Here is a 25000-nt window from a genome sequence, read left to right as displayed (position 1 = left end):
CCTGTACACTCTCTATAACTTCACACCTGACCACTGTATACCACTCTTCCCTGTACACTCTCTATAACTTCACACCTGACCACTCTATACCACTCTTCCCTGTACACTCTCTATAACTTCACACCTGACCACTCTATACCACTCTTCCCTGTACACTCTCTATAACTTCACACCTGACCACTCTATACCACTCTTCCCTGTACACTCTCTATAACTTCACACCTGACCACTCTATACCACTCTTCCCTGTACACTCTCTATAACTTCACACCTGACCACTCTATACCACTCTTCCCTGTACACTCTCTATAACTTCACACCTGACCACTGTATACCACTCTTCCCTGTACACTCTCTATAACTTCACACCTGACCCCTCTATACCACTCTTCCCTGTACACTCTCTATAACTTCACACCTGACCACTCTATACCACTCTTCCCTGTACACTCTCTATAACTTCACACCTGACCACTCTATACCACTCTTCCCTGTACACTCTCTATAACTTCACACCTGACCACTCTATACCACTCTTCCCTGTACACTCTCTATAACTTCACACCTGACCACTCTATACCACTCTTCCCTGTACACTCTCTATAACTTCACACCTGACCACTCTATACCACTCTTCCCTGTACACTCTCTATAACTTCACACCTGACCACTCTATACCACTCTTCCCTGTACACTCTCTATAACTTCACACCTGACCACTGTATACCACTCTTCCCTGTACACTCTCTATAACTTCACACCTGACCCCTCTATACCACTCTTCCCTGTACACTCTCTATAACTTCACACCTGACCACTCTATACCACTCTTCCCTGTACACTCTCTATAACTTCACACCTGACCACTCTATACCACTCTTCCCTGTACACTCTCTATAACTTCACACCTGACCCCTCTATACCACTCTTCCCTGTACACTCTCTATAACTTCACACCTGACCCCTCTATACCACTCTTCCCTGTACACTCTCTATAACTTCACACCTGACCCCTCTATACCACTCTTCCCTGTACACTCTCTATAACTTCACACCTGACCCCTCTATACCACTCTTCCCTATTCCCTATTGTCTATTCTACACCAACTCACTGTAGACTTCTTTATACAACATTTTTCCAGCGCTATCCAGACCTACAAACTCAGTGTATTTCAGTCCATACTAACCTGCCCTATTCAGCTATATACCGAGCCAGTCTATACCACTACACAGTAGAACTGTTCTATAGAGGCCAGCAGTATTCCACGCAATCCCACACTACCCCAGGCTGACCTGCTCTATAGTTCTATAGCGATATTTTCAAACCCACTAGAGATCCACTACCTTTGCGTAGTGCTATAGACGACATTTCAAAATTGCTCTGTGCAATAGCACATATACTTATAGCAGAGTGTCGGTGGGTGCTGGGAGCGCCCCACCCCCGTGGGAGCACCCTGCTGTGCAGAGAACCCTCCAGAGAGGGGGATTTGTAAAACCTTATCATTTTATGTTTTATAAGTTGTACACAATTTCATTTCCATTTTCACTCGTTAAAAGTGCACACAGCTGCAGACATGCCGCTTCCAAATAGTCCACCACTCTGGTTAGGCTAAACACAATGTTTCCATGGACCCATGCAGCTGATTTTCAAGAGTCTATCATGGCTGATACATTAAACATGGCCAACTGCTGAGTTAAATGCATTTTGGTTGAATCACAAAGTGAAATAATACATAACCTTGTTGTGGCCATTTTAACTTAATTTTAATTTTAACTGCTGGATTGTTCAGATATTTATTATCTTTTGCTTTTTACTGAGATCACGTTTACAAGTCTGTGTATGTGGTTAGTGTAGTTTCTATGTGTCTCGGCTTCTCCGTATGCCCCCATACACCTCAGACCGTTTGTGGCATGTGTCACACATGTCTCATCTTCAGGCCCAGCAGGACTGTGGTCACTGTTGAAGATACACATCAGGTCCTGGAGCCTTTGGCAGTGGGTAGAACCATCTTGGGACGTCCTTATGAATTCAAACGCGACATCCCCACTTTTACACCTCCAACATTTGGCTTTTAATGCTTCAATCAGCTCTAATCATTTAGAAGACTTTGCCCTTGTGTGTGTGTGTGTGTGTGTGTGTGTGTGTGTGTGTGTGTGGGTGGGTGGCCTGAGAAAAACTACTTTCCTCTCTTGGTCAATGTGAGAAAGGTCCTAGACTTTTAACAATGACAAAGTTTGTGTGTGTGTGTGTGTGTGTGTGTGTGTGTGTGTGTGCAAGGCCATTGTGGGAATGGCTCTAATCAGAGGCTGACACTTTCTTCGTTGTATTGATCTTCCCTCACAAAAAGGAATAATAATGTGCTTGCGCACACGAACACACACACACACACACACACACACACACACACACACATACACACACACACACACACACACACACACACACACACACACACACACACACACATATCTGAATATGGTACTCTGGCACCCATACCTAAAAGTTGACTAATTTTGTTCGTGAGGCACTGCACTGCCACCTAGTGCTCACAATCTAGAACTGTAACTCATTTTGTTTGTTCTGTATTGCTTTAGGTCTCTAAACTATGGGGGGATTGGAGCAATTATTGGACATGAGCTAACCCATGGCTATGATGACTGGGGTGAGACCGAATGAGACATAGTACTTGAGAACTTAATATATGTGAATAAAGCCTTCAAATGCATTGAACTGAACTGATGGAGCCAGAGAGAGAGAGAGAGAGAAAGAGATTTTTTTGATATGCACTTGCCGGATTATATTGATTGGACAGCACTGAATGAGTGCAGCTCTTTGTAAACACAGCCCATCATTTATTATTATACCAGTGGACTTCTCAGTATTTTCAGTCTAGTCCCATAGAAAAATTATGGGATTCTGTTATCAAATGGTAAGTCATTTGACAGTGTGTGTGTGTGTGTGTGTGTGTGTGTGTGTGTGTGTGTGTGTGTGTGCTAAAAGGTGGGCAGTATGATCGTTATGGCAACCTGAAGCAGTGGTGGACTGAGGAATCGTACAGGAAGTTCCAGAAGAAAGCAGAGTGCATCATCAAACTGTATGACAACTTTACCGTCTATAACCAGAGGGTGAGTGTTGAAAAACATAGACTCAGAGGCAGACACATGTCCATACACACACCTACACACATGCACACACACAGAGAGACACGCACACACATATCTACACACACACCTAAACACATGCACATATATGCACGTGCACACACACACAAACAGACATCAGATCCAGATGCCAGTGGGTGTTTATCTTTATTGGCAGTTGAAACCAAACTTCTGACAAACTTCACGACCTAAAAACAGCACAGCACACTAGTTATTCCTGTATAGACGCCAGCAGCTGTTCAATGGTGCGCCCCCTACATGCCTTCAGAGAAAACACAGCCTGGGCGGCTTTCTAGCCCCCCATATAATGCCGTTCACAACTAGCAGAGACAGGGAGTGTTCCACAGGGAAAGAGAGGCAGATGTACCAGGGCAGTGGCTGACTCAGGGGAAAAGAAGCTTCCCCCAGAATCTCAGTCACAATGCTTCTGCACGGTTGGCTGAATCACTGTTGCGTGTACAGTCCGGTACATACTTACTATGCGGTCCAGTCAGCCTGCTAATATTGTGTAGGCCCCCCTCTTGCCTCCAGAATAGCTCTGAACCATCGAGGCATCTGAAGATATTGGCAGCAAGTCCTGTAATTGCGAAGTGGTGCCTCCACGGATCAGACTTGCTTTTCCAGCACGTCCTACAGATGTTCGATCACACTGAGATCTGTGGAATTCTGAGGCCAAGTCAACACCTTGAACTTTTGTGACATTCCTCAAACTATTCCAGAACAATTTTTGCAGGGAATTTTGCACCCTGTGATTATCCAGCAGAACATTGCACGGAGCATCACACTGCCTTCCTCCCATGGTTCATCCTCTTCCCCACGCACACGACCATCCGCAAGATGCAAAAGAGACGCATCTCATAAGAACAGGCCGCCTTCTCCTTCATCCAGTTTGGATGCTTGCGTGCCCGTCGCGGATGCTTTCGGAGTTGGACCGATCTGCGGCCCCATACGCAGCAAGCCGCCATGCCCTGTGTGTTCTGTCACCTTTCTGTCATAGCCAACAACTTTTTCAGCAGTATGTGTATCTCTACAGTATCTCGTCTTCGGACCAGAAAGCCCAGCCTTCTTTGCCCATGTGTTGAGTCTTGGGCACCCATGACCCTCTTTCCACCTCACTGGTTGTCCCCACTGAATGCCAGGAACATCCCACAAGACCTCTGACCCAGTCTGACCCAAAGGTCTCTGACCCAGTGGTCTCTGACCCAATCTGACCCAAAGGTCTCTGACCCAGTCTGACCCAGTGGTCTCTGACACAATCTGACCCAGAGGTCTCTGACCCAGCCTGACCCAGTGGTCTCTGAGCCAGCCTGACCCAGTGGTCCCTGACCCAATCTGACCCAGTGGTCTCTGACCCAGTCTGACCCAGAGGTCTCTGACCCAATCTGACCCAGTGGTCTAGCCATCACTGTCTGGGCCTTGTCAAAATCCTTAAACCTGCCCATTTTTCCTGCTTCCAGCACATTCAACTTCAAGAACTGATTGTTCGCTTTCTGTCTTATATATTCCGCCCCTTGACAGGTACCATTGTAATGACAGATGCAATGTTATTCACCTCACCTCTCAGTGGGTTTAAAGTTGTAGCTGATCGGCGTATACGCGTATCACATGTTTTTGAACATGTATGATTCAAGCTAGTCCGTCAGTTTTGAGTAAAGTAATTAAAAAATTATTTAGAAGACTGCGTGGATATACAGCATTTGCATTCGTGAGTGTGTGTACACATGCATGCGCTTGTGTGGATGTGGGTGTGCATGTGTGCGCAGGTAAATGGACGTCTCACTCTTGGCGAGAACATTGCTGATCTCGGGGGCCTGAAACTCTCCTACTATGTAAGCCACAATCTACCTGTCAGTCAATCAACATGATAGGACATTAGAACTCCTGCTGCCATGGCAACTGGCCTGACCTCTCATTATTGCTGACCGCCACACCCCTCCCCTGTTGTTTTCTCTCTATCTTTTCCTGCTGCTCACATCTTTCCATTCTATTCCTTCCTCTGTAGTTAGACCTAAAGCCAGTTGTTCCTAAATATTCTGGATTTTTATATACAAAAATATCATGCGTTGGCAAGTCTTTCTTTCTTCTGTTCTTCCTAAACTCCTATTTGACTGCCTTTCAATTATTTCCTCTTTTTTCCCCTTTTCTTCCTTCTTCCTCTCTTCCTCTCTCTCTCTTTCTCTCTCGCTCCCTCATGCTGTCTGTCTGTCTGTCTGTCTCTGTTTCTGCAGGCCTATCAGAAGTGGATCAGAGAACATGGTCCAGAGAGACCTCTCCCAGGCCTCAAATACACACATGAGCAGCTGTTGTTCATAGCGTTTGCCCAGGTACTGACGGACCTCACAGACATGCCTCCTCATTATTTATGTCATGTGACAAACCAAGGACCCACGGGCCAACAGGTCATAACCTTTACGGAGCTTTTCGGGGGCAGGTGATTGGTTTTAGGACTTAGATGATTTGTCTTTGGCCTTTGGTTTTTGGCTGTTGATTTTAAGGGAATGGTTTACGGGGGTTGGATTGGTTTTAGAAGATTGGTTGCATTTGATGTGTTCTCTGTTTGCGTGAGTCCGGTAGAACCAGCCTTCGTCACTTTATAGAGTGCTTTTGGGTGGCAACCATTTCTCTGTCACCTGTAGCCAGAACGATTTATTCTTGGCAGAAGAAAAAAAAAGTTTACTGTAATACATTTAAGCGCTTTGGGAGTACTATGGGTAGGGAGGGAGGAAGACTATGAGTAGGGAGGAAGATTACAGGAACGGCACCATCTCCTTTTTTTCTCAACAGAAATGGAAGAATAAAGCATAAATAAGCCAAAGGACAGCTGGATACTGAATCAGAAGCTTTCTCGCCATGCTTTTCTGTTGACCTTTTTTAGTATGCAAGCGTGAGGCTAACAACACTCAGCCACGCCCCCTCTGTTACAGCTACGCGCCCCTTTCACTCAATTGCATTTCTGAGCAGATATGCTTTATTGTTTTGGAATGAATGCAGTTTTATGTTGTGTCCATTTATTGTGTCCATTTATGTTTTTGTTAAATTTTGGAGCAATATGCTGAACTGTGGTTTTACCTGCTTAGATGTATTCACAGATAAACATCTTTGGAGTGGCTTCACTGTCTGTCTGTTGGGGGGTGTCGGATATCTAGGAAGTTGCAGGGAATTTTAGAGCATTAAACAAGTTTTATGGATTATTGCTAGTGATTGACATGTGTGTCCTCCATTATCGTAACAGAATTGGTGCATGAAGAGGCGGTCCCAGTCCATATACCTTCAGCTGCTGACTGACAAACATGCCCCAGAACACTACAGGTAAAAATGCACATAGATGTTCTCACAAACACACACGCATATATGTGTATTCACACATGTGTATACAGAGGCACTCACTCTCTCCACTGTGTATACTAAATGATACATTCATAATTTTAACCAAACGTAATTGATTTTGTATGTTTTTATATTGTTCAATCTCTACAGAGTTATCGGCAGCGTATCTCAGTTTGATGAGTTTGGTCGCGTATTCCATTGTCCGAAGGGCTCACCTATGCATCCTGTCAACAAATGTTCCGTCTGGTAACGTGACCTGTGCTGCTGAACTTTGACCTTTCTTCACCTGCCCTACTTTATTTGTCTGTCTTTGGTATTGCTGCTGCAAACAGGAGGAACCCAGAAGTTACCAAGCAACCATGGAACCAGAGTTCCATCTGTCATTCTTCTCTGCCCTAACAGCCTATCACTGAGCTCAAAGAGAAAAACAAGTTGCAACAAACCCTTCTCCCACAAGAACTCGACCTTCAGTCTTTACTTTAATTAACAGTCCTTACTGCCATTCCAATTCATCTTCACTTATACAGAACTGAGTACCCATGAGCCTTCACTCCCTTTCTGTATCTCTAATATCTGTTCTTCAGCAATGCTTTTTATATACATGATCAGCACATAAGCTTGAATATTATTTTTTCTATATTAAATGTATTGAAGAATAGTTTCAAATTTATTTATTTTTGTATCTGAATACATAACATTCATTGATTAATGTGCTCTGAATGAGGCTATGGTCATGGTTGCATGCAGGGTCTTGTCATTGTGTGGTTTCTGAACATTAAGAAGTAGCTTGTTATTGTCTTAGTTTCCATAAATTATGTGTGTGCACATGCAAGCGCGCGCACATGTTTGTGTATTTTTTTCACGAAACATTTCTTTCAGCTAAATTTCATATAGGCAAGCAGCAAACAAAACTCCCAAAATTATAACAACCCTTGAAACTCTTATCAAAAATGTACCTTATTAATTGTAAACAATTCCCTCCATGAGTAGATATTTGCATTATGAGTGCAATGCAGCTTATAGTTTTGTAAGATATATTAAAATACTTTTTGAAATTAACCAAAAGGTTTTTGCGTGTCAACCGTCAGTTGTAAAAATGCAGCAATCTGGTGCCCTCTCCTGGCTCAGTGTGAAACTGCAGGCTGTCAAACTCCTTACCTGTATGTCAAGTTTTGTCTTGGCCTTGTCTGGATTTGGTCAAATTGTATGTGTGCGTAATTATAAGTGGGATTTATATCCATATGTTGAACGGACAAACATTTTACGCAGGACCTTGGAACGATGTAAGTTGAACTCAAGGGACCGAGGCTGTTCTATTACCAGCCTGGCCTGTATTCCAATAGCATTCCAAACTTTCCTGGTTGCTTAACAGAATATAATAAAAAACAGTAGAAGTCGGGTTAAGTTGGAACATCATGAAATGCAAATCCCAGTATTCCTTGGATAAAAGACAGACTTTGTGATTTCTTTGTTGTAACATGATCAGCATAAGGGCATGCGTGAGTGTCTTATATGATCTGAGAGTCTTATATAATCTGATCTTGATTCAAGATTTTCTGTTTCCAGGCATTCAGAATATTAAGAAAATGAAAAATAAACTGTATTATGTCAACCATATATATATATATATATATATATATATATATATATATATATATATATATATATATATATATATATATATATATATATATATATATATATATATATAGTCTTATATGTTCAAGACAAGCATATCACAAATTTATTATTATGATGAAATGTTTAATTTTCTATAACTGTCTACCTGTGGGGCAAAAAAAACCTTTGTAAAGAGTATATGAGAAAGAAAACTTTTAAATGTATCTGTCTTAAAAAGCATGTTTCTCACTAAAAAGTTAAACCCGTCATAAAAACGTTAAAACTACACATCTTCAGGACAACAGTACCCAGGATTCTGGAGGAACGCTGGACTTGCTGAAGTTTGTTAATGTTTTCAATAAACAAATAAGGGTCATAGTAGTCTTGGTGTAGTATGTGCGTCTTCCAGTTACTGTTAATATTAATTGTTATAGCAATTAGTTTTCGTAGTTATTAATACTATATTATATAATAATAATAATAATTATTATTATTATTATTTTCATTTTCCATTAGCGATCATAAATGTAAGTTTATGTTTATGACTTTTATTTTAAAACGTGTCCTGAGCGACGCTATTGTTGGTGCTGACCTCACATGTTTTACGCGGGATGAGATTTAGTTTCCTCTTTTTGCAGACCAGTTAGTTAATATATTTAGGAAATTTCTAAAATGTAAATACTTTGCAATAATACTTTAAGACCTCTGGACCATATTGTCCACAATTAATGGATACAACGCCTAAATCATCGGTCGCAGAGCGCGATAAGGTATCTACGCTTACCAGTGTCATCAACACCTTAGGTTAGCTAGCTTTACTTCCTAGCTAACCTAGTTAGCTTAGCTATCTTGGGTCGCTGTGGCTACTACGCGCTTGGCAACATAATCTAGCTAGATATTAGCTTAGCCAGATAGCTTAGCTTCCACAACACTTCCCCAGTCACTTCGGACCTGTTCGTATCATTCCCTTGTATCCTGTTTTCAGTTCCGTACTACTCAAAAACAGTTAGCTGTGTATTTTCTTTTGTTATAGAGTGGCTCCATTAGAATAAAATTAGCTTGGAGAAGGGGGGGGGGGGGGGGGAAGAGTCTGGTAAAAAGGTGAGCAGCGGAGCGTGTACGAAGTAGTAAATGGTGGATTGTTATGGTGAAACCTGCAAGTGCGAACACTGGCTAATGTTAGCAGCGTTGATCTGCAAATGTCCGTTATGGGTTTTAAACAAGCTAGCTTAACTTTGTCAAAGTTTGCTGAGGAGAATTGATGTTTTGGCGCTGATCTATAAATATTCGTCTCCCTTTTTTTGTTTAGAATGTGAGAATGGATAACGTTAAACGAATAAGTGTTATGAACACCTTTTTTAGACTGTCAAGTGTTATTCAAAGCTAATTTTCCGGCTGTAATCTGTCGGATTTGTAGGAGGTTGTGTAAAAAAAAAATGTAGTGCATTAATATGTAATGACTGCAGCGTATTGTATCTTTAAGAAGTCAGAACCAATGAACCAATTCCCTGAGATGTAAATGCCTTTATCTGCACAATCTTGTCTACAGGAGGTGGTCACGGTACCCTCTAGAAACGGGGTGATGTCTGACACTGCATCCCTGACCTCCTATGCTGACTACCCTGTTGGTCAACCCTTCATCAACACCAACGTAATACAGTCAACAAGACCCATTAAAGCTTTTCCAGAGAGCAGCAGTGGAGGTAACACATGCCCACCCTCCTCCACCCACAGCTTTCAAAGCTGTGCGCTCAGTGGTAGTGTCAATGCACACACATAGAGACAGACCTGTGCATACTCTGGTTTGTCGTAGCATTTCCCATGGTAGCCACCGGTGACACCTGATAGTGCTGACACACTTAGCTGCTCCGCTATAGCTCGAGCTCTCCCCTTCCGAATGATGGAGGGTTTATTGGGGGGGTGCAAGGCAGGGATATGATAAATAGAAGGTGAATCCTGTGTCCTCTGTAAGATCACTTAATTATTTAAACCTGAGTCTGTACTGCATGCACGCGAGTGAGGTTTGAACCCATGCCTGTTAGCCAAGCTTCATTGGTGTCAGAGATCTGGGGTGGGGAATGGGATGCCACGATTAATCGAGTCCAAATCAAAATTGTGATTAGCAAATCACAAAAGATCCGGTTTAGGATGTACATTATGCAAGTGCATCTGACCAAGGGTTTATACCACTAATGAAGTGTACAGCTGAGGCAGAGGTGCAGCAAAAGGTGAGGTCACCCTGATCAGTGCGCCTCACTGGCAGGCCCAATGCTGATATATCGCTACATTGTTTATTAGAGGGAGGATGACAAAAATTAAAAAAAGTTTAAAATTTTATGGTAAAGTGAATTTGTACTAAAATTACTGATTGTGCATGGCTGTGTGTGTGTGTGTGTGTGTGTGTGTGTGTGTGTAGCAATCCTCTCTGCTCTGAAGAACCTGCAGGAGAAGATTCGCAGGCTGGAGCTAGAGCGGGCTCAGGCGGAGCAGAACCTCTGGAAACTCTCAAGAGAAACGTCTGGTGCACAGAGCGCTCTGGACAGAGGGCATGAGAGCTGTAAAGCAGCGGCACCCAAGAACCAAGGTTAGACTGCCATCTAGAGGGTGCTTTGGTCAACTGCAGCATGCCCATCTTTGGTTTGGCTGAAGATATGACACTTTTCTTTCTTCATTGTTCTTCTAGGTCTCTCTCATCAAGCATGTGTGTGTGCCCATGAGCATGTGTATGTGTGTGTGTACTAGCATATTTGTGTTAAAAACCAAATGTGTGTGTGTGCGTGCGCGTGTGTGTAGAGCTAGTTTCCCAGTTGGCGGCAGCAGAGGCGAAGTGTAACCTGTTGGAGAAGCAGCTGGACTACATGAAGAAGTTGGTGAGGAACACTGAGTCTGACCGCACTGCTGTGCTTAAACATCAGGTTAGTATGCATACACCCATGCAAGCTCTTTCCAGCTTGACTGTTGGCTGCCCCCCACGGGTTAATACTGAGCACCATTGCATTTTACTTTTAGTGGAGCGTCCACTCTTGCTCCTGAAGCCACAGCCTGTAGTGTTTGGGATGTTTGTGAGCTCGTCCACTACAGCATTTAGGGTTTGGGATGTTTGTGAGCTTGTCCACTACAGCCTGTGGGGTTTGGGATGTGTGTAAGCTCGTCCACTACAGCCTGTAGGGTTTGGGATGTTTGTGAGCTTGTCCACTACAGCATTTAGGGTTTGGGATGTTTGTGAGCTTGTCCACTACAGCCTGTGGGGTTTGGGATGTGTGTAAGCTCGTCCACTACAGCCTGTAGGGTTTGGGATGTTTGTGAGCTCATCCACTACAGCCTGTGGGGTTTGGGATGTGTGTAAGCTCGTCCACTTTTTGGGATCTATACGAGCCTGTAGTATCTGGTGTTTGACCTTGCCCAGGTGTGCGTGCGGGATTCGGACACGGCCGACGCATTGGACGTGCGGCTGAAGCTGGAGAAGCTGGACATGCTGGAGCAGGAATACCGGCGTCTAACACACACGCAGAACATGGCCGAGGTGAAGATCCGTGAGCTGGAGCGGAAACTGCAGGAGGAGGAGCACCAGAGGAAACTCGTACAGGACAGAGCTGCTCAGGTGGAGCAGTCTTCTGACTTTGATGGCTTAGGCTTAGATCATTACAGCTGTAATATTTCCTCTTATCTTCATTGGTTATGCTTCAGTTACAGACAGGTCTTGAAGCCAATCGTATCCTTATTCAGTCAGTATCCCCCTGCCCACCCAAAACATCAAAGGCGAAGAAGAGACTTGTCTCAAAGGTAACAAAAGCTAAAATAATATCTGCTATACTGGTGGCAGCTGGACTGTCTATTTTGTCTGATATTATTGTTGGTTTCCTAAAGGAATATTCCAGCAGATTTCCACCCAATTTCCATGTGCTGCAGCTCGCCTTAAGCTGTGGGTTCGTGTGTTGAAGCAGGGGCAGCTGTGGGTTTATATCTTCTCTGTTCCCCAATTCCAGAAGTCCTTGGCGCAACAACCCTCTTACGCACAGCCGCATTACAGACTGAGTTTGGGGGATGTACCTTTCGTTGCTGGAATGGTATGGCTGTAACTAAGACACACAACCACACACTTCAGTAATACAGCAGTTATGCACACACATTTATTCCCCCCCTCCCTCTGTCTCCAGTCAACCGGGGCGAGTCACTCTGTCCGTGCTAATGTCCAGCATGTTCTTCACCTCCTAAAGCAGCATAACCGCCAGCTCTGTAACGACCGCGTACTTGGGAACACGCCCTTGGCCAGCATGGGCGGGCCATCTGAGCATCACTCAAGTAGTAGTAGCTCCTCCTCTTCCTGTAGTGAAGAGCTCTCTGACCTGCTGCTGGCCTTGCAAGATGAGTTTGGGCACATGAGCTTGTAAGTGTGCGTCTGTGCATGCGTTTCTGCATGCAGGGATGCTTTATGACGGTTTAAGTCTATAGATCACATGAAATGTGTGTGTGTGTGTGTGTGTGTGTGTGTGTGTGTGTGTGTCAGCGAGCACCAGGAGCTGGCTAAACAGATCCAGCAGTGCCGGTCAGATAGACTTCGGCAGGATCTGGAGAGAGAGATGGAGACCCTGGTGAAGAAAATGGAAGCGAAAGGAGAACAGATCGCTAAAGTCCGACGCCACCAAACTGTGGTTAGTGTCCCTTTACCTGAGTGTACTAATTATTAATCAGACTTTTCTGGGTACTTGAAGCAAAAGTAGAACCAAAAGTAGGTTTGTTTGTTTTTTGTTTTTTTTGGACATCGTGGTAAGCTAGTATTACATTAGTTCCTCTAAAAAGAAAATCTCTTTGTGACTGTCCTGCATCTAAACATGTCAGCATGCTTTGGCTGTGTTAACCAATGAAGAAATTCAGTTCTGTCTGTCCATCAATTATTGTGTATGTGAATACAGCCCATAGAAAGGTAGGCTAAGTGCTAAGCATGCAACTTGTAACCTTGATTACAGTGACTTTAATTTGTTCTAATATTTTTCCCTTAAACATTCCCTAAACAAACCTTTTAAAAAAGTCCCTAAAAGCAACACTTAGATTTTTTTTATCGTACTTTTAATATCAACTCTCTCTCTCAGATGGAGAAACTAAAGAAGCAGTCTCGTCAACGAAGTCCGCGTCATGGCGAAGTGGCGGCCACAACGACAGTCGGCACCCGCGGCTGTTCGGCCCGACCCGTGAGGGTGAAGTCCCGACCGGGAGAACGCAGCAAAGACAGTCTCCGTCTGCTGCAAGACATGCGCTCGCTCCAGACGTCCCTGCGTGCGGATCAACTCTCCTGGGATTACTAACGGTGTAGGCAGGGAGCCTGCACCAGACTAGATTAGACCAGATTGGACTGGTCTGATCTTGTTCAACTCCAGATTGGAGAATTTACCAGGTGTAGTTCATCCAGGACCACTACGAGACTCTGATGCTCAAAGCACGGGGCTGGTTTCTCTGATGTTGTCAGGTTGTATGTTGGTTTCTGTAACAGTCCTGGCTATTCTGTCAACTAATTTCAGGACATCCAATACTGATGAATATACGATATTCAAATTATTTCCCAACACTAAGAATGAAACAAGATTAATCACAAGATCAAGTGCACTGACTGCAACTCGAGTTCTGGACATACTTGAGTATTGACTGGCTTTAAATGTTTAAGACCACTTTGAGACCATGTTAACCAGTTCTGACCCACACCACCAATTTAACATGTGCAAAAATGGTCACATGGTCTTTCTTTAAAGAACCACGGTTTGCTTGTTCCTGTCATGAAGCCAGTCAGCAGAAGAGAACTGACCAAAACAACGGACCAAAACCGTGTCTTCTTCTGATCGGTGTCCTTGTAAAAAAAATAAATAAATAAATAAAACAGTGGTGACAGAAGAACTGTGCAGATAGCCAGTGATTGTGTACAGAGACCCTTTCCAGTCAGAGCACCATGTAAGAATGAATGCATTAATTGTGATTGTTGGCATTCTTAAAATCAAGTTTCTAACACAGTGGTTTGTGGTGAACCTGTCTATTATGGGCTAAACAAAATCAGATTAAATTAGTTAATTGGATTGCGTGTTGTCTCTGGCCTGGACTCCGTGTCGGTGCTGATTGGTCCAGGCCCTTTAAACGCCTTTACTTTGGAACAGTGCGCAAGTGTTGAGGAAGCTGCAGGAGTTTGTTAGTAGCATTGCTGTGACTGACTTGGGTAGAGTAGATGGCTGGAGTTTGGATTTGGTTTGCTCTCTTAATCTAGGGGCTGATGTTCCTCTCTGAAGTATGTAAAAATCCTTTACAATGCATAGTGTGACACGGAGTCATTTTGACATGGAAATTATGAATTATTGCAGCATCGGTCTGTGGCACAAAGTGAGCTGCCAGGAATAAAGGCTGTTACCGTGCTAGCAGGAAGCCTGTGCAGGAGGGTGGAGATTGCTGACTTAACCTTTAATCTCAGGTGCTTGGAGAGGTGCACTCCTTCACAGTGCTTCATTTTACTTTGTGAGTTTTATGAAATTCACAGTAATAGAGCAAAAAGACCAAAAAGGTGAACATGTTAAATAATGTGCAGCCGACAAAATCACCTGGACCTTTATTTAAACAGCAAAGAGAAGACACGTGTTGGGCTGTAGTTTTGCCTTGAAACTACCTGCTGATGGGGTTGGAGAGGTGTGTGTGTGAGACGTTGCTTTGTGCACCACATTTTTAAACTTTTTTTTCTTTTCCTTTTCAATCATTTTAAAATAAAGTATTTATTTTTGCGTTTAAAAAGTTTATCTGAATCTTGAATGAAAACAACACACACAGCAGCCATTTTAGGAAATTTATTTGGATAAAAAGTGAAATTGTTCTCCTCAGTGATCATAACTGGCCTTTTCCCATTTGCATTGACTGGATTAATGAAAGACACAAGCCAGCCTGTACAATATGTACACAGATACTGCATCTGAGTTTACATATGAGGCCACATCAACCATCAAAAGCAACACTTCACCCTACTACAGAAGAGACATAAAGGAACACTTCAATCCTATTTTAACCCCAGTGCTTTAAGTGGATTGATGTGTTCTTTTTAGTATAATTATTACTCTCTCACTTTGGACTGTTTGGGTATAAAATGTTGATCAAGGGGTCATACAGAGTAACATTTTTCACCATTTGTTTTTCCTTTTTTAATACGAATAATAAAGTAACAATAACGCTGTTACTAGACTTTGAATTGGACAATACCAAAGTGATTCCTAAACTGTTATTTGTCATGTTTTCATTTTTTAATCAAAATTATTCATGTCCAGAACTGGGCCAAAGGCCTCAGAGTCACTAAGACTAGGAAAAATACCACCAATAGTAAAGAAAGACAAACACTGTTTCATATTGTCATTTTAAATAGATAAAATAACTTTTGCTTTTATCTTTTAATTACATAGAATAGAGAAATGTTTCTTTAAATTCCTATTTACATCATGAACTCATGGCTCAGAGAAAGAATTGATTTCTCCTAAGTTAATGGGGTTGGCACAAGAGAAAAGATTGTAACTGAAGAAGAAAAAAAAGACCAAAGCAAAACATTTCATTGCCACCTACGGATACAAATACCAGAAAACATTCATTAAAATATGTGTAAAAAGGAATAATTTAAAAACACATTATTTACACATTGTGACATGTTCAAACTCAGTACTGTAGGAACGGCATATTGCACAAGAGATCGAAGGCAGGAAAGTGTAATAATGTTCAAAAATTTAAAATACAGCATGAAGAAATGTACAGAAAACACCAAGAAAGCATCGGAACAAAACTTCAAGTCACCTGCCAGAATTTACAATTTACTTTCTTTCTTTTTTTCCACAGAGCTACCTGGATGGAACTCAATACAGCAGAAATCAATAAAGAAAATGCCAGAAAACTCATGGCAGAAACTGCTAGGACTCCTGCAGAGAAGAGTCGCGCAGTCTGAAGGCTTGGCAATCCCGAAATGTATCACCAGAAAAACTGATCACATGACTGGTGTTAATTCAGAGCACTATTTAAGCCTCACCTTGAACTAAATACCAACAGGCGTCCCCTCTCATACTGAAGGGTCACCACAGTCCCAGCGTACGTGTAGCGTGTTTCTGCAGTAAAACAAGCTTTGGGTTATGGGTCGGACTTTTCTAAGGCCGTAGAAGGAAAGGGTACGTTTTTGGGCCACGTGTTCTGCCTGTAGATGTCGTGGCCTGATTCTTATGTGGGTGATGGTGGTCTGTTGTATGTGGGTGTCCTGACTGTCATGTCAGCAGTCGGAAGGGTGTGCTCGGGTCCTGCTAGTGTGCCACTGCTAGTGTGCTCTCGTCCTGCATGCTACGGCTGCCTTCGGTATCCAGTGCAGCTAAACTATCAGGAAGCCCTAACACTGCAGATTAGTATACTGTTTTTGAATATGCAGATTATGGACAGCCTAATGTCTGCCTAATAAAAATGGCATATTAAGTCTTTCATATATGTAATGATTTTTTTTTTTTCTAAACATACTGAAGCTAATTATTAAGCAAATTGATTTATTATAACCTGGCAGTTTGACTGAAAACGAATGAGACAGACTAAAATCACACATCTAAACTTATCTCTAGGACAGCCATGACAAATTCCAGTCCTTGAGATCTATGGCCCTGCAGAGTTAATCCAGAGTTAATCCGGTCCTGGAGATCTATGGCCCTGCAGAGTTAAACTAACACACGAACTACCACACTGGATCCACTTCATTAAAGCTTTCAATAGCACCTACACATGTGTGTTAAGGTGTGTTGAAGATAAATCCGCAGGACTGGAGATGGGTACCTCTGCCATAGCGGACGGGCCTAACAGCGAACGTTAGCGAACCCATATGGGTTGGATTATAGATTAATTACTGTTAGCTAACATATAATCCCATTTTAACTGCAATGTCCTGCATAATCTCAGTCTTCTGTTACATTCACTCTCTCTCTCTCTCTCTCTCTCTCTCTCTCTGTGGGCCTCCTGTATCATGTTTGGCAAATATATTTACTTTCACACCTGTGCAAATAAGTCTGAACACACTGCAAACATACATATTATATATATATATTATATATATATATATATATATATATATATATATATATATATATATATATATATATATATTTCATACAGTGTATCTTTTTCTTCTTTACAGCCGCTCAGCAAGGCAACACGTACTCGGTAAGGCAATTCCATGTTTATACGTGTTCTGCCAGCCTGAGAAAGGAACCTCTTCACAAGCCTCACAGGGCCTGCTAGCCCTTGCACATCATGTACAGACATTATGTACACATTATCATAACGCCTCTGCAAAGTGAACGCAACATTCCCCACATTCTGTCCGGTTGCCAGGTACTGCGAAATCCCGCGAGCAGAGTGAAGCTGGTCATGCTTTTTGGGTTAATTGCAACGAACACTTAGCGAGACATCGGTGGGGGAGCTGCTGATGTTACGCCAGTTAAGACGTCTCGTGCTTCCGACAAACCTTTAATTCAAGCAGTTTTGGACTCTGTAGTATGTTAGTCACAGCAAGTCCTGTAAAGGGTTTTCATGCCAGAATCTGAAGGAGGTCTTCAGAATGGTCTGAGCTGGGTCACGTGGTACGAGAAACATATCACCGTCGCATATTTTTGGTTGCAGGAGAATGATTTTGGCCATAAGCCAACACACTTTAATTTTTGGATCTGAAGAATTGTGAATTATGAGTCTGAGATTGTTATGGTTAAAATTAAGATATCACACAACATGGAGGCCAAACACAACGTAGATTAACACTTGCATCAGGCATAATTAATTTGGTTCCTAGCAACAGAGCAAGGAGAGTTCAAACATTTAAGCTAAATAAAAACATCAAAGCTTTCAGTAATACACATGTAAACTTACGATAACGCATGGTGATGCATAGTTGCCTTGCATAGGACAGATGCTGTTACTGTTGCATTAGTGTCAGAGGTGTTAAAGTTAAAATCCTAACCTGTGCCACCCAGATGGTTGCGCTAATGAGTTGTGCCTGCTGGCTTCAGCTGTTCAGCCAAACCCCTTTACAAATCCCTGGCAAGAACTTTCTAAACCTGCAGCGTTCATGTCTGATTAGTGCAACTCAGAGCTTGTGGGGGGGGTTGTTTTTTCTGTTTCTTCAGATCCAACATAGATACAGCCTCCAGCATCTCATAATATGGATGAGAATAAATGGGTGAGAATGAAAGCCAATCTGTACCAGGACCAAGTTGTGAGCAGAGGGATCCGTCGCGCAGGCCCCAGGGCTCCGGGCCTGGCTGCCAAAACAGAGCCTGAGACAGAACGAGGCTGAAGCTGACGGCATTTCGATTTGAGCAGAGGGTCCAGCTACTGGCGCGCTGAGGGGCTCGGTCAACAGTTCAGCCTGAGGTTCGTTGCAACTGACCCAACGAGTGTCACGGAGGCGCTGGTGTTTTAGTGGAAAGATGTACAGACCAAAAGAAACCAAACGCAAAGGGGAACTGGGCTAAAGAGGAGACACGTCTGAACATCCTTCCTGGGGAATGACATGATGAAAACCATTCCGCTGTAGCACGTGTAGCTACAACAATATAAATACAGAAAATCAACAAAAGACTATAACCCCCTAAATGAACCTTAGCTTTATCTATGTCTGAATGCCTGGTAGGAATGAGGTAAGCTATAGGCTTCTGATCGACTCCAGTAGCTTGATTGTCATAATTTTCCATAAATCACAAAGGGGGAAACTACAGCTGCAGATGTTGCCTGACAGACTGCTAGTGCATTCGCAGGTACAGCTGAACAGCTAGCGTGAAACAGTTACATAGCTGCTTATTAGAAGAAACATTTGGGCTAATATTTATAACCCCCCCCCCCCCCCCCTCCATCTGCTTGTATACATTGTACATGTACATTTAGATGTGATCTTATTACGTTTTGGAAAGTAGGATGGAATATAAAAACTAAAAAATGTATGAGGCTTTGTTCAGCTATCAAAATATGGGTTAAGTAAATGGTAAAGAACATTCTGAAATATTTTTTGACACATTTTATGAAAACACGAGGCTACACCAAGCACTTGAGGACTCTACCAACAAGAAAAAATGTTCTTGATGCACAAATGTTCTGAATGCATGGAAATGACATCATTAGCTGCAGCATCTATGCCCCGCCCACAAACTTCAGTGTCTCAACACAGCCGCCAGTTAATGTCCTAATCTGGTCCTCCCTCCAAAACCATCTCCGTGACGATGACAAAAAGGAGAAACGGCTACCTTTTCTCAGTGCGAGTCATCGGTCATTGGTCAGCAGGATGGCCTGTGACATCACTGGTCTCTCTTGCCACAGTCTTCCTCTAGGCATCCATTCATGCGGTGACCGTCATCCCCAAATGCACCCTGGGATTGCATCAGCTCAAACTCCTCGTCGAGGAAGTCAAGGGAGTTGTTGCTAGGCAAGCCGCGGATAGTGAACTTGTGAGAAACTTTCGCCCACTGCACGCGATTGGCTGCCACACGCTCGTAAAGTTCTGACGACCGTGGAAAAATCTCCTGGAGTAGCCTATCAGGTGGTAAAGGTGGAGCAAGCATTAATAAACCAGCAATAATAACCATAATAATAATAAGTCTATTGTCACAAAGCATTTTTTTCAGGCAGAAGGAATTTACAAAATATTTGGTGAATTAGACCCTGAATAAATGAATGTATGTTGTGGACATCTTTTGCTTGACATTTAAGTTAAAGTGAAGCATGTGAAGAGCCTCACTTATAGATGGGCATTGCGATGTGTTCCATGAAGCTGATCTGTAATTCTGGGATGTAAGCCTTCTCCCGATCCATCATCTCACTGGGCCTGTTCCCCATCGCCTTTTCCTGCACACACATGCGCGCGCATACGTACACACACACACACACACACACAAACACACATGAACACAATACACAAACAATTACACAAACGCAAATACACACCCTGAAAATAGACTAAAGGCTAGCGAATATTTGGCACAAAACTTTTTTTATGTTTATGGAAATCACTTCTAAGAAAAGATAATACATAATAGTGCACACACACACGCACGCATGTACGTACCAAGTCACCCTGTGAGAAGAACTCTTTGTAGATGAGCTCCTAGAACACAAACAGGGAGTGTTAAAAGCCAAGAAAGTAAAAATATGGATCGCACACGCGCCAGAGACGGCCCAAGGGCCTGAGCACAGAGCAGCTGCTGCTGCCGTTTCGTCTCACTCTTGTGCAGAGTCTTTGAAATTGAACGGAGATTCTCAAGATAAAGGAAAAGTTAAAAAAGGCTAAATTGAGCGTCTCACGGCAATCTTTCTGGTGGTCTTCCAGCCCTTGGTCTGGTCTGAGAGGTCACAGGAGGTCATGAGCAAGCATAAGAGCAGACTACGGTGGGTCACACTCCTGGGGTTGTAGCCAGCTAAGGACACACACAGGAAGGAGAGACGTCTAGAACAGACCAAGATGTCCATTTCATTGTAAGGTGGCCAAACACTTTTATTATCAAGATTTTATTAAGCGTGTATAGATCATAATACAGTGAGGGTGTGTTCAGTCATTGTTCAGTCATAACAGGCTCCTGTTTCCCTCCCTCGATTATTTACCCTCTGCCATCTTCTGCAAGTCTTTAAAAATACGGAGGTGATGTGCCAGATCAGTGGCCAGAATGATGTCCCTCATCAGGTCCAGCATTCTCTGGTAGTCCTGGCAACCAGAGCAAAAGAAACACTGCAACATCAGGACCACAGGAGTGGCACTTCTACAGGACACTTGGCCAGTAAATGCATTGAATTACTTTGTTTATTTAAGATGCTAAAATAATGCACTTTTGCTTTCTAATGCAAGATATAAAATAGTTATATACCTACATAAATACATACATACATGCAGTGTTCATTAATAGAACATCTTAAATAAAGTACTAGACAACGTCTCTTTTTTTTTTATCACTTGTTTCATCCTGCTCTGTGATTAATTAAGTTCATATGATCTAGAAACGTAGTAGGAGCACATGCATATCGCACCTTTCTGTTGAACTTCTCAAAGATGTTGCAGCCATGCGTGTTAAGGATGGCGATGGCCTGAGCAAAGTGATGCCTCTGTTTGAATAAACACAAGACGTACGCAGTTACCCACCAAGTTGCACTCAAGGATGGCCACTAGAGGGCAGCAGAGTCCCACAAATTAGATTCTGCAACAGGTCGAGGTCGAGTTGTAAAAACAAAAAACAAACTGTAGCTGTAGATGGTCGTAACTGTAACCCACCCTTATGCTGTATCTCACCTGTGCCTACAAGGCAGTGTATCCGTATCCATCAGTTCCCATTTGCAGGACTGGCCTTTCACACACATGGCAATACCAATTTGGATAAAATACCTTAAATTAGATCTTAACCCATCCCTAATCCAGCACATCTGATTCTACTAATTATGGTATTGGGAAGTGTCTAATTACTGCAGCCAGATGTGTTAAATTAGGGTGTCCAACTCCATACACGGAGATCTACCAATCTGCTGAGATTAGCTCCAGCACTAGTCTACCAGTCTGCTGAGATTAGCTCCAGCACTAGTCTACCTCTCTGATGAGATTAGCTAGTCTACCACACCTGACCCAGTTATTGCAGGCATTCGGAAGTATGCTAAACTCTACAGGGCGCTCTGTCCACTTTCTGGTCTTCAAAGCACAGTTTCATTCAGTGATGCAATCCTTGCAGTGTGTTGTAAATGTTTTTAATACAGCAAAACGACACACATTCACACATAATCAAATATGAGTTAGAGATGTCTGCGTACGTATCTTAGGTTAATACAAATTCATATTTGAATGTAATTCCTTAGGTCTCTCTCTGTGTGTGTGTGTGTGTGTGTGTGTGTGTGTGTGTGTGTGTGTGTGTGTGTGTGTGAGAGAGAGAGAGAGAGAAAGAGAAAGAGAGAGAGAGAGAGTGAGTCTGCTTGTGTGGGTGTGTCTGCATTTGTATGAGTGTATGTGCACTTGCGTTTTGCATAACCGTGCGTGTGAACGAGTGTATGTGCACGTGTGCGTGTTTACCTCCATAACTGATCCCTCAGAACTGTAAAGGGCTGCCAGAACAGATTTCTGAAAGAAAAGGGAAAAAAATCCACATCAAAGCTTTTTATACACTCCTACAGCACAGTTCCCTAGAGCGTAGTTATAACCACAGTAACAGTTGCTTGGGAAACCAACGTGCAGCTCCAGACAAGAAGAGCACAGTGCTTACAGAGGCAACCTGGAACGAGTTGTTTGTCCCGCGGTGGTCCAGATCATGACACATGCAGGACACAAACAGAGCAAAGATTTCGATGTCCCTGGAGACAGCAGACAAAGGGAACACAAAAGATTTATCACTAAGCATCTGTGATTGTGCATATTATTAGTACCAGAAATACAGTAGACAACAGGCAGCAAGTTTCAGCTTGTTTTTAGGAAGAGCTTTTCTGTGTGTGTGTTCATTCTTACTCGAGGTAGTCAGAGAGTTCTAGGTTCTTGTAGAGCAGGTAGCAAAAGTGGGAAACAGAGAAGGCATGCATCCAGTTATGGTAGGGAGGATCCCTATAGCCCTTCTTCACCATCAGACAAAACCTAAACACACACACACACACACACACACACACACACACACAGAATTCAATGTTATACTTGGTAGGACACATCATAACTACCAATTTACAGACATTGTGATTATTACCAACATCTGAAATGTCTGGCACACCTATACAGCCAATATAAAAATAACATTATCACAATAATCACCATCAGCCTTAGATCAGTACCCGTGCAATAAAGTGTGAATTAAGTATGAATCCTCTGTGTCTCTAGCAGCTTGGCTGGCTTTTATCATATCTCTGTCCCTTCCTCTGTGGCTGCAGCAGCAAGCAAGCAGTTGACACCTGCTCCATTATTAAAGCTGCTCTCCCATTTCCAGCTCGGACTAAGCGTGGCACCACTAACGGCATCCCGCTCCCAATGCCCTGACCACACCGTGCCGTCTGGCCCCGGGCAGTTGCCAGGTAACACCGTGCGGTTAATATAAAAGGTCCGAGGGCGTCTCCACCCCTAGATCTGACAGCAGGGGTGGGATTTCAGAATGAAGAGAGAGATTTTAGGGTGGAGGCGGAGGGGAGGGGGGGGGGTTATAGGATGTAGACAAGGAGAGGGATTTCACGACGGAGGGGGGGCGGGATCAGGAGAGGAATTAATCACGCGCGCGGAAACCGAGCAGACCTTCGCCCAGGCAGGCCAACCAAAAGAGAGGCAGAGGATGATGAGGATGATGAGAGTGATGACGCGGGCCCGGGTTCCTCTGATCCGGCTCTGAAGCATCGCGCGGGTCAGCGCTTCCGACTCGCATCACAAAGGCCTTGGTAATTAGCTGATTTAATCCGAACCGAATCCGGCGTCAGAAATGACACGCACGGGTGGATGAGAGAGAGAGAGAGAGGGGGGGGGGAGAGAGAGAGAGGGAGGGAGAGAGAGAGAGAGAGAGAGAGAGAGAGAGAGAGAGAGAGAGAGAGACACTGGTCCTACACTGGTGGTGAGAGAGTGAGTCACACATACCTGGCCAGCGTGTGCAGGTCAATCTTGTAGGTGTTTATGAAGCCCATGTCCTCAAACATGCTTAGAATGCCCTAGAAAGAAAAAAAAAGACAAAAAAAAAAGGATGAAACCTTTTAACACCTCGAACGCTCTGATGCATAAATTCTCAAGTGCCCACGCCCACCCAAACACGACCACGCCCACCCCCCCACCATGGGCGTGCTGTCGTCCGGCAGCGAACGAGGCGTGTAGGTGAACTGGGCAAAGTCCTGGTGGATCTTCTGGACGGGCTGGATGCCGCCGCACAGCAGCCGCGTCACTTCCTCCTCAGACACCTTCATGTGGTACATCATCATCTCATTGGCCAGGTGGCTGCGGAATTGAGCCTCGTGCACTCTCTTATAGAGCAGAGACTGTGGAGAGAGAGAGAGAGAGAGAGAGAGAGAGGGGGGGGGGGTCAGAGGTCACGCCGTGAGACCCAACCCCACGGCCCTGACCCGGGCATCCGCCGCCAGCCTCGGTGAACCGCGAAAGCAGCCCCCAGCAAACACGTGCACGTCCACATCCCGGATTTAAACGTGAGCACGTTCGTTCATTTCAGTTGCAGGCCTCTGCTGTGCTTTGACAGCTTTCAAAACATCATGATAAAAAAAAAAAAAAAACGAACGCGATCGATTCAGTTCTGTTGGCTTTGTGGCTCCTCCGCTACTCGCAAGACACCTGCTGCATTGTCCAGGGGCAGAATTTCAGCCCTGTGATAACAGCACTAATTAACAAACTTCACTTTGTTAACTACAGCTCGACAAGGACCAGCGGATAGCCGGTGGCTCCACGGTGCTTACAGCTCTTTCCTTTTTGTGTTGCGTTTGTGCTACTGCCGCACATCTGTTGCGCAGTTCTGTTGATCTCGAACAGCACCCTCTTGTGGTAGAATAAGGCATAAAACAGTTCTAATTTATCATGGCTTTCCTGACGCACCAATAGTGATGTATGAAGACTTCATTGGCAGGCCCTTGACAGATAAATTGCAGCTTTGGGCCTCTTACGCTGATCAGGTAAAACCGTTTGCACAGCAGAGACTCTGTCATCTGTTTGTATTAGTGTCGCTTACATGGGCAATACTGATCCCACAGTAGATGGAAAAGGCAGTGGCCAAATCCTCATCAAAGCGGTTGAACCACGGCCCGTTAGTCTTATTCACCAACTCAGCCACTCCAATCACCTCTGGGAGAGGGAGAGAGAGATTGACAGTGTTAGTGAGTCTTCTGGCATTGGCGATTGAGTGCTTGTGTCAGCACTAATCACATTCATGAGTACTCACACACA

General features: G+C 43.7%; 3 protein-coding genes across 10 annotated transcripts in view; 2 read left to right on the top strand and 1 right to left on the bottom strand.

Annotated features, from left to right (window-relative positions):
• Window positions 1-7945, top strand: part of ecel1 (endothelin converting enzyme-like 1) — a 30856-nt gene extending 22911 nt beyond the window's left edge. The window contains exons 14-19 of the mRNA XM_035534419.2: window positions 2596-2663; window positions 3002-3126; window positions 4926-4991; window positions 5391-5486; window positions 6395-6471; window positions 6640-7945. Of these exons, the coding sequence (XP_035390312.1) occupies window positions 2596-2663; window positions 3002-3126; window positions 4926-4991; window positions 5391-5486; window positions 6395-6471; window positions 6640-6739 (532 nt within the window). The 3' untranslated portion in view covers window positions 6740-7945. The remainder of the gene's footprint in view (window positions 1-2595; window positions 2664-3001; window positions 3127-4925; window positions 4992-5390; window positions 5487-6394; window positions 6472-6639) is intronic.
• A 738-nt stretch (window positions 7946-8683) lies between these two features.
• On the top strand, window positions 8684-16608 carry cep57 (centrosomal protein 57). Of its 3 annotated transcripts, XR_003411079.3 has the most exons (11): window positions 8685-8879; window positions 9659-9812; window positions 10526-10693; window positions 10903-11024; window positions 11516-11710; window positions 11797-11892; window positions 12096-12176; window positions 12267-12496; window positions 12617-12761; window positions 13200-13501; window positions 15952-16608. XR_003411079.3 is itself a non-coding variant. In XM_081699592.1 (10 exons), exons 1-10 carry the CDS (start codon window positions 8838-8840, stop codon window positions 13410-13412), a joined length of 1440 nt encoding a protein of 479 aa, XP_081555718.1. In that variant the 5' UTR covers window positions 8684-8837; the 3' UTR covers window positions 13413-14874. The 3 variants fall into 3 exon arrangements, 2 of the variants coding, with proteins under 2 accessions (XP_081555718.1, XP_026872635.2); XM_081699592.1 differs by lacking the exon at window positions 15952-16608 and having other exon boundaries at window positions 8684-8879; window positions 11803-11892; window positions 13200-14874; XM_027016834.3 differs by lacking the exon at window positions 15952-16608 and having other exon boundaries at window positions 13200-14874.
• pde2a (phosphodiesterase 2A) overlaps window positions 14910-25000 on the bottom strand; it is a 172528-nt gene continuing 162437 nt past the window's right edge. For all 6 annotated transcript variants that reach the window (XM_027016822.3, XM_081699590.1, XM_081699591.1 and 3 more), the window contains 12 exons: window positions 24786-24898; window positions 23887-24087; window positions 23696-23766; window positions 22598-22720; window positions 22359-22446; window positions 22169-22216; window positions 21145-21219; window positions 20725-20824; window positions 20428-20540; window positions 20192-20230; window positions 19865-19971; window positions 14910-19659 (listed from right to left, as the gene is read on the bottom strand). In XM_027016822.3, the coding sequence (XP_026872623.2) occupies window positions 19425-19659; window positions 19865-19971; window positions 20192-20230; window positions 20428-20540; window positions 20725-20824; window positions 21145-21219; window positions 22169-22216; window positions 22359-22446; window positions 22598-22720; window positions 23696-23766; window positions 23887-24087; window positions 24786-24898 (1313 nt within the window). In that variant the 3' untranslated portion in view covers window positions 14910-19424. The remainder of the gene's footprint in view (window positions 19660-19864; window positions 19972-20191; window positions 20231-20427; window positions 20541-20724; window positions 20825-21144; window positions 21220-22168; window positions 22217-22358; window positions 22447-22597; window positions 22721-23695; window positions 23767-23886; window positions 24088-24785; window positions 24899-25000) is intronic.

This window comes from Electrophorus electricus, chromosome 17 (assembly GCF_041902795.1).
Source record: "Electrophorus electricus isolate QZ-2024a chromosome 17, ASM4190279v1, whole genome shotgun sequence".
Classification (NCBI taxonomy): Eukaryota; Metazoa; Chordata; class Actinopteri; order Gymnotiformes; family Gymnotidae; genus Electrophorus; species Electrophorus electricus.
This window is presented reverse-complemented; position numbering and strand designations above follow the sequence as displayed.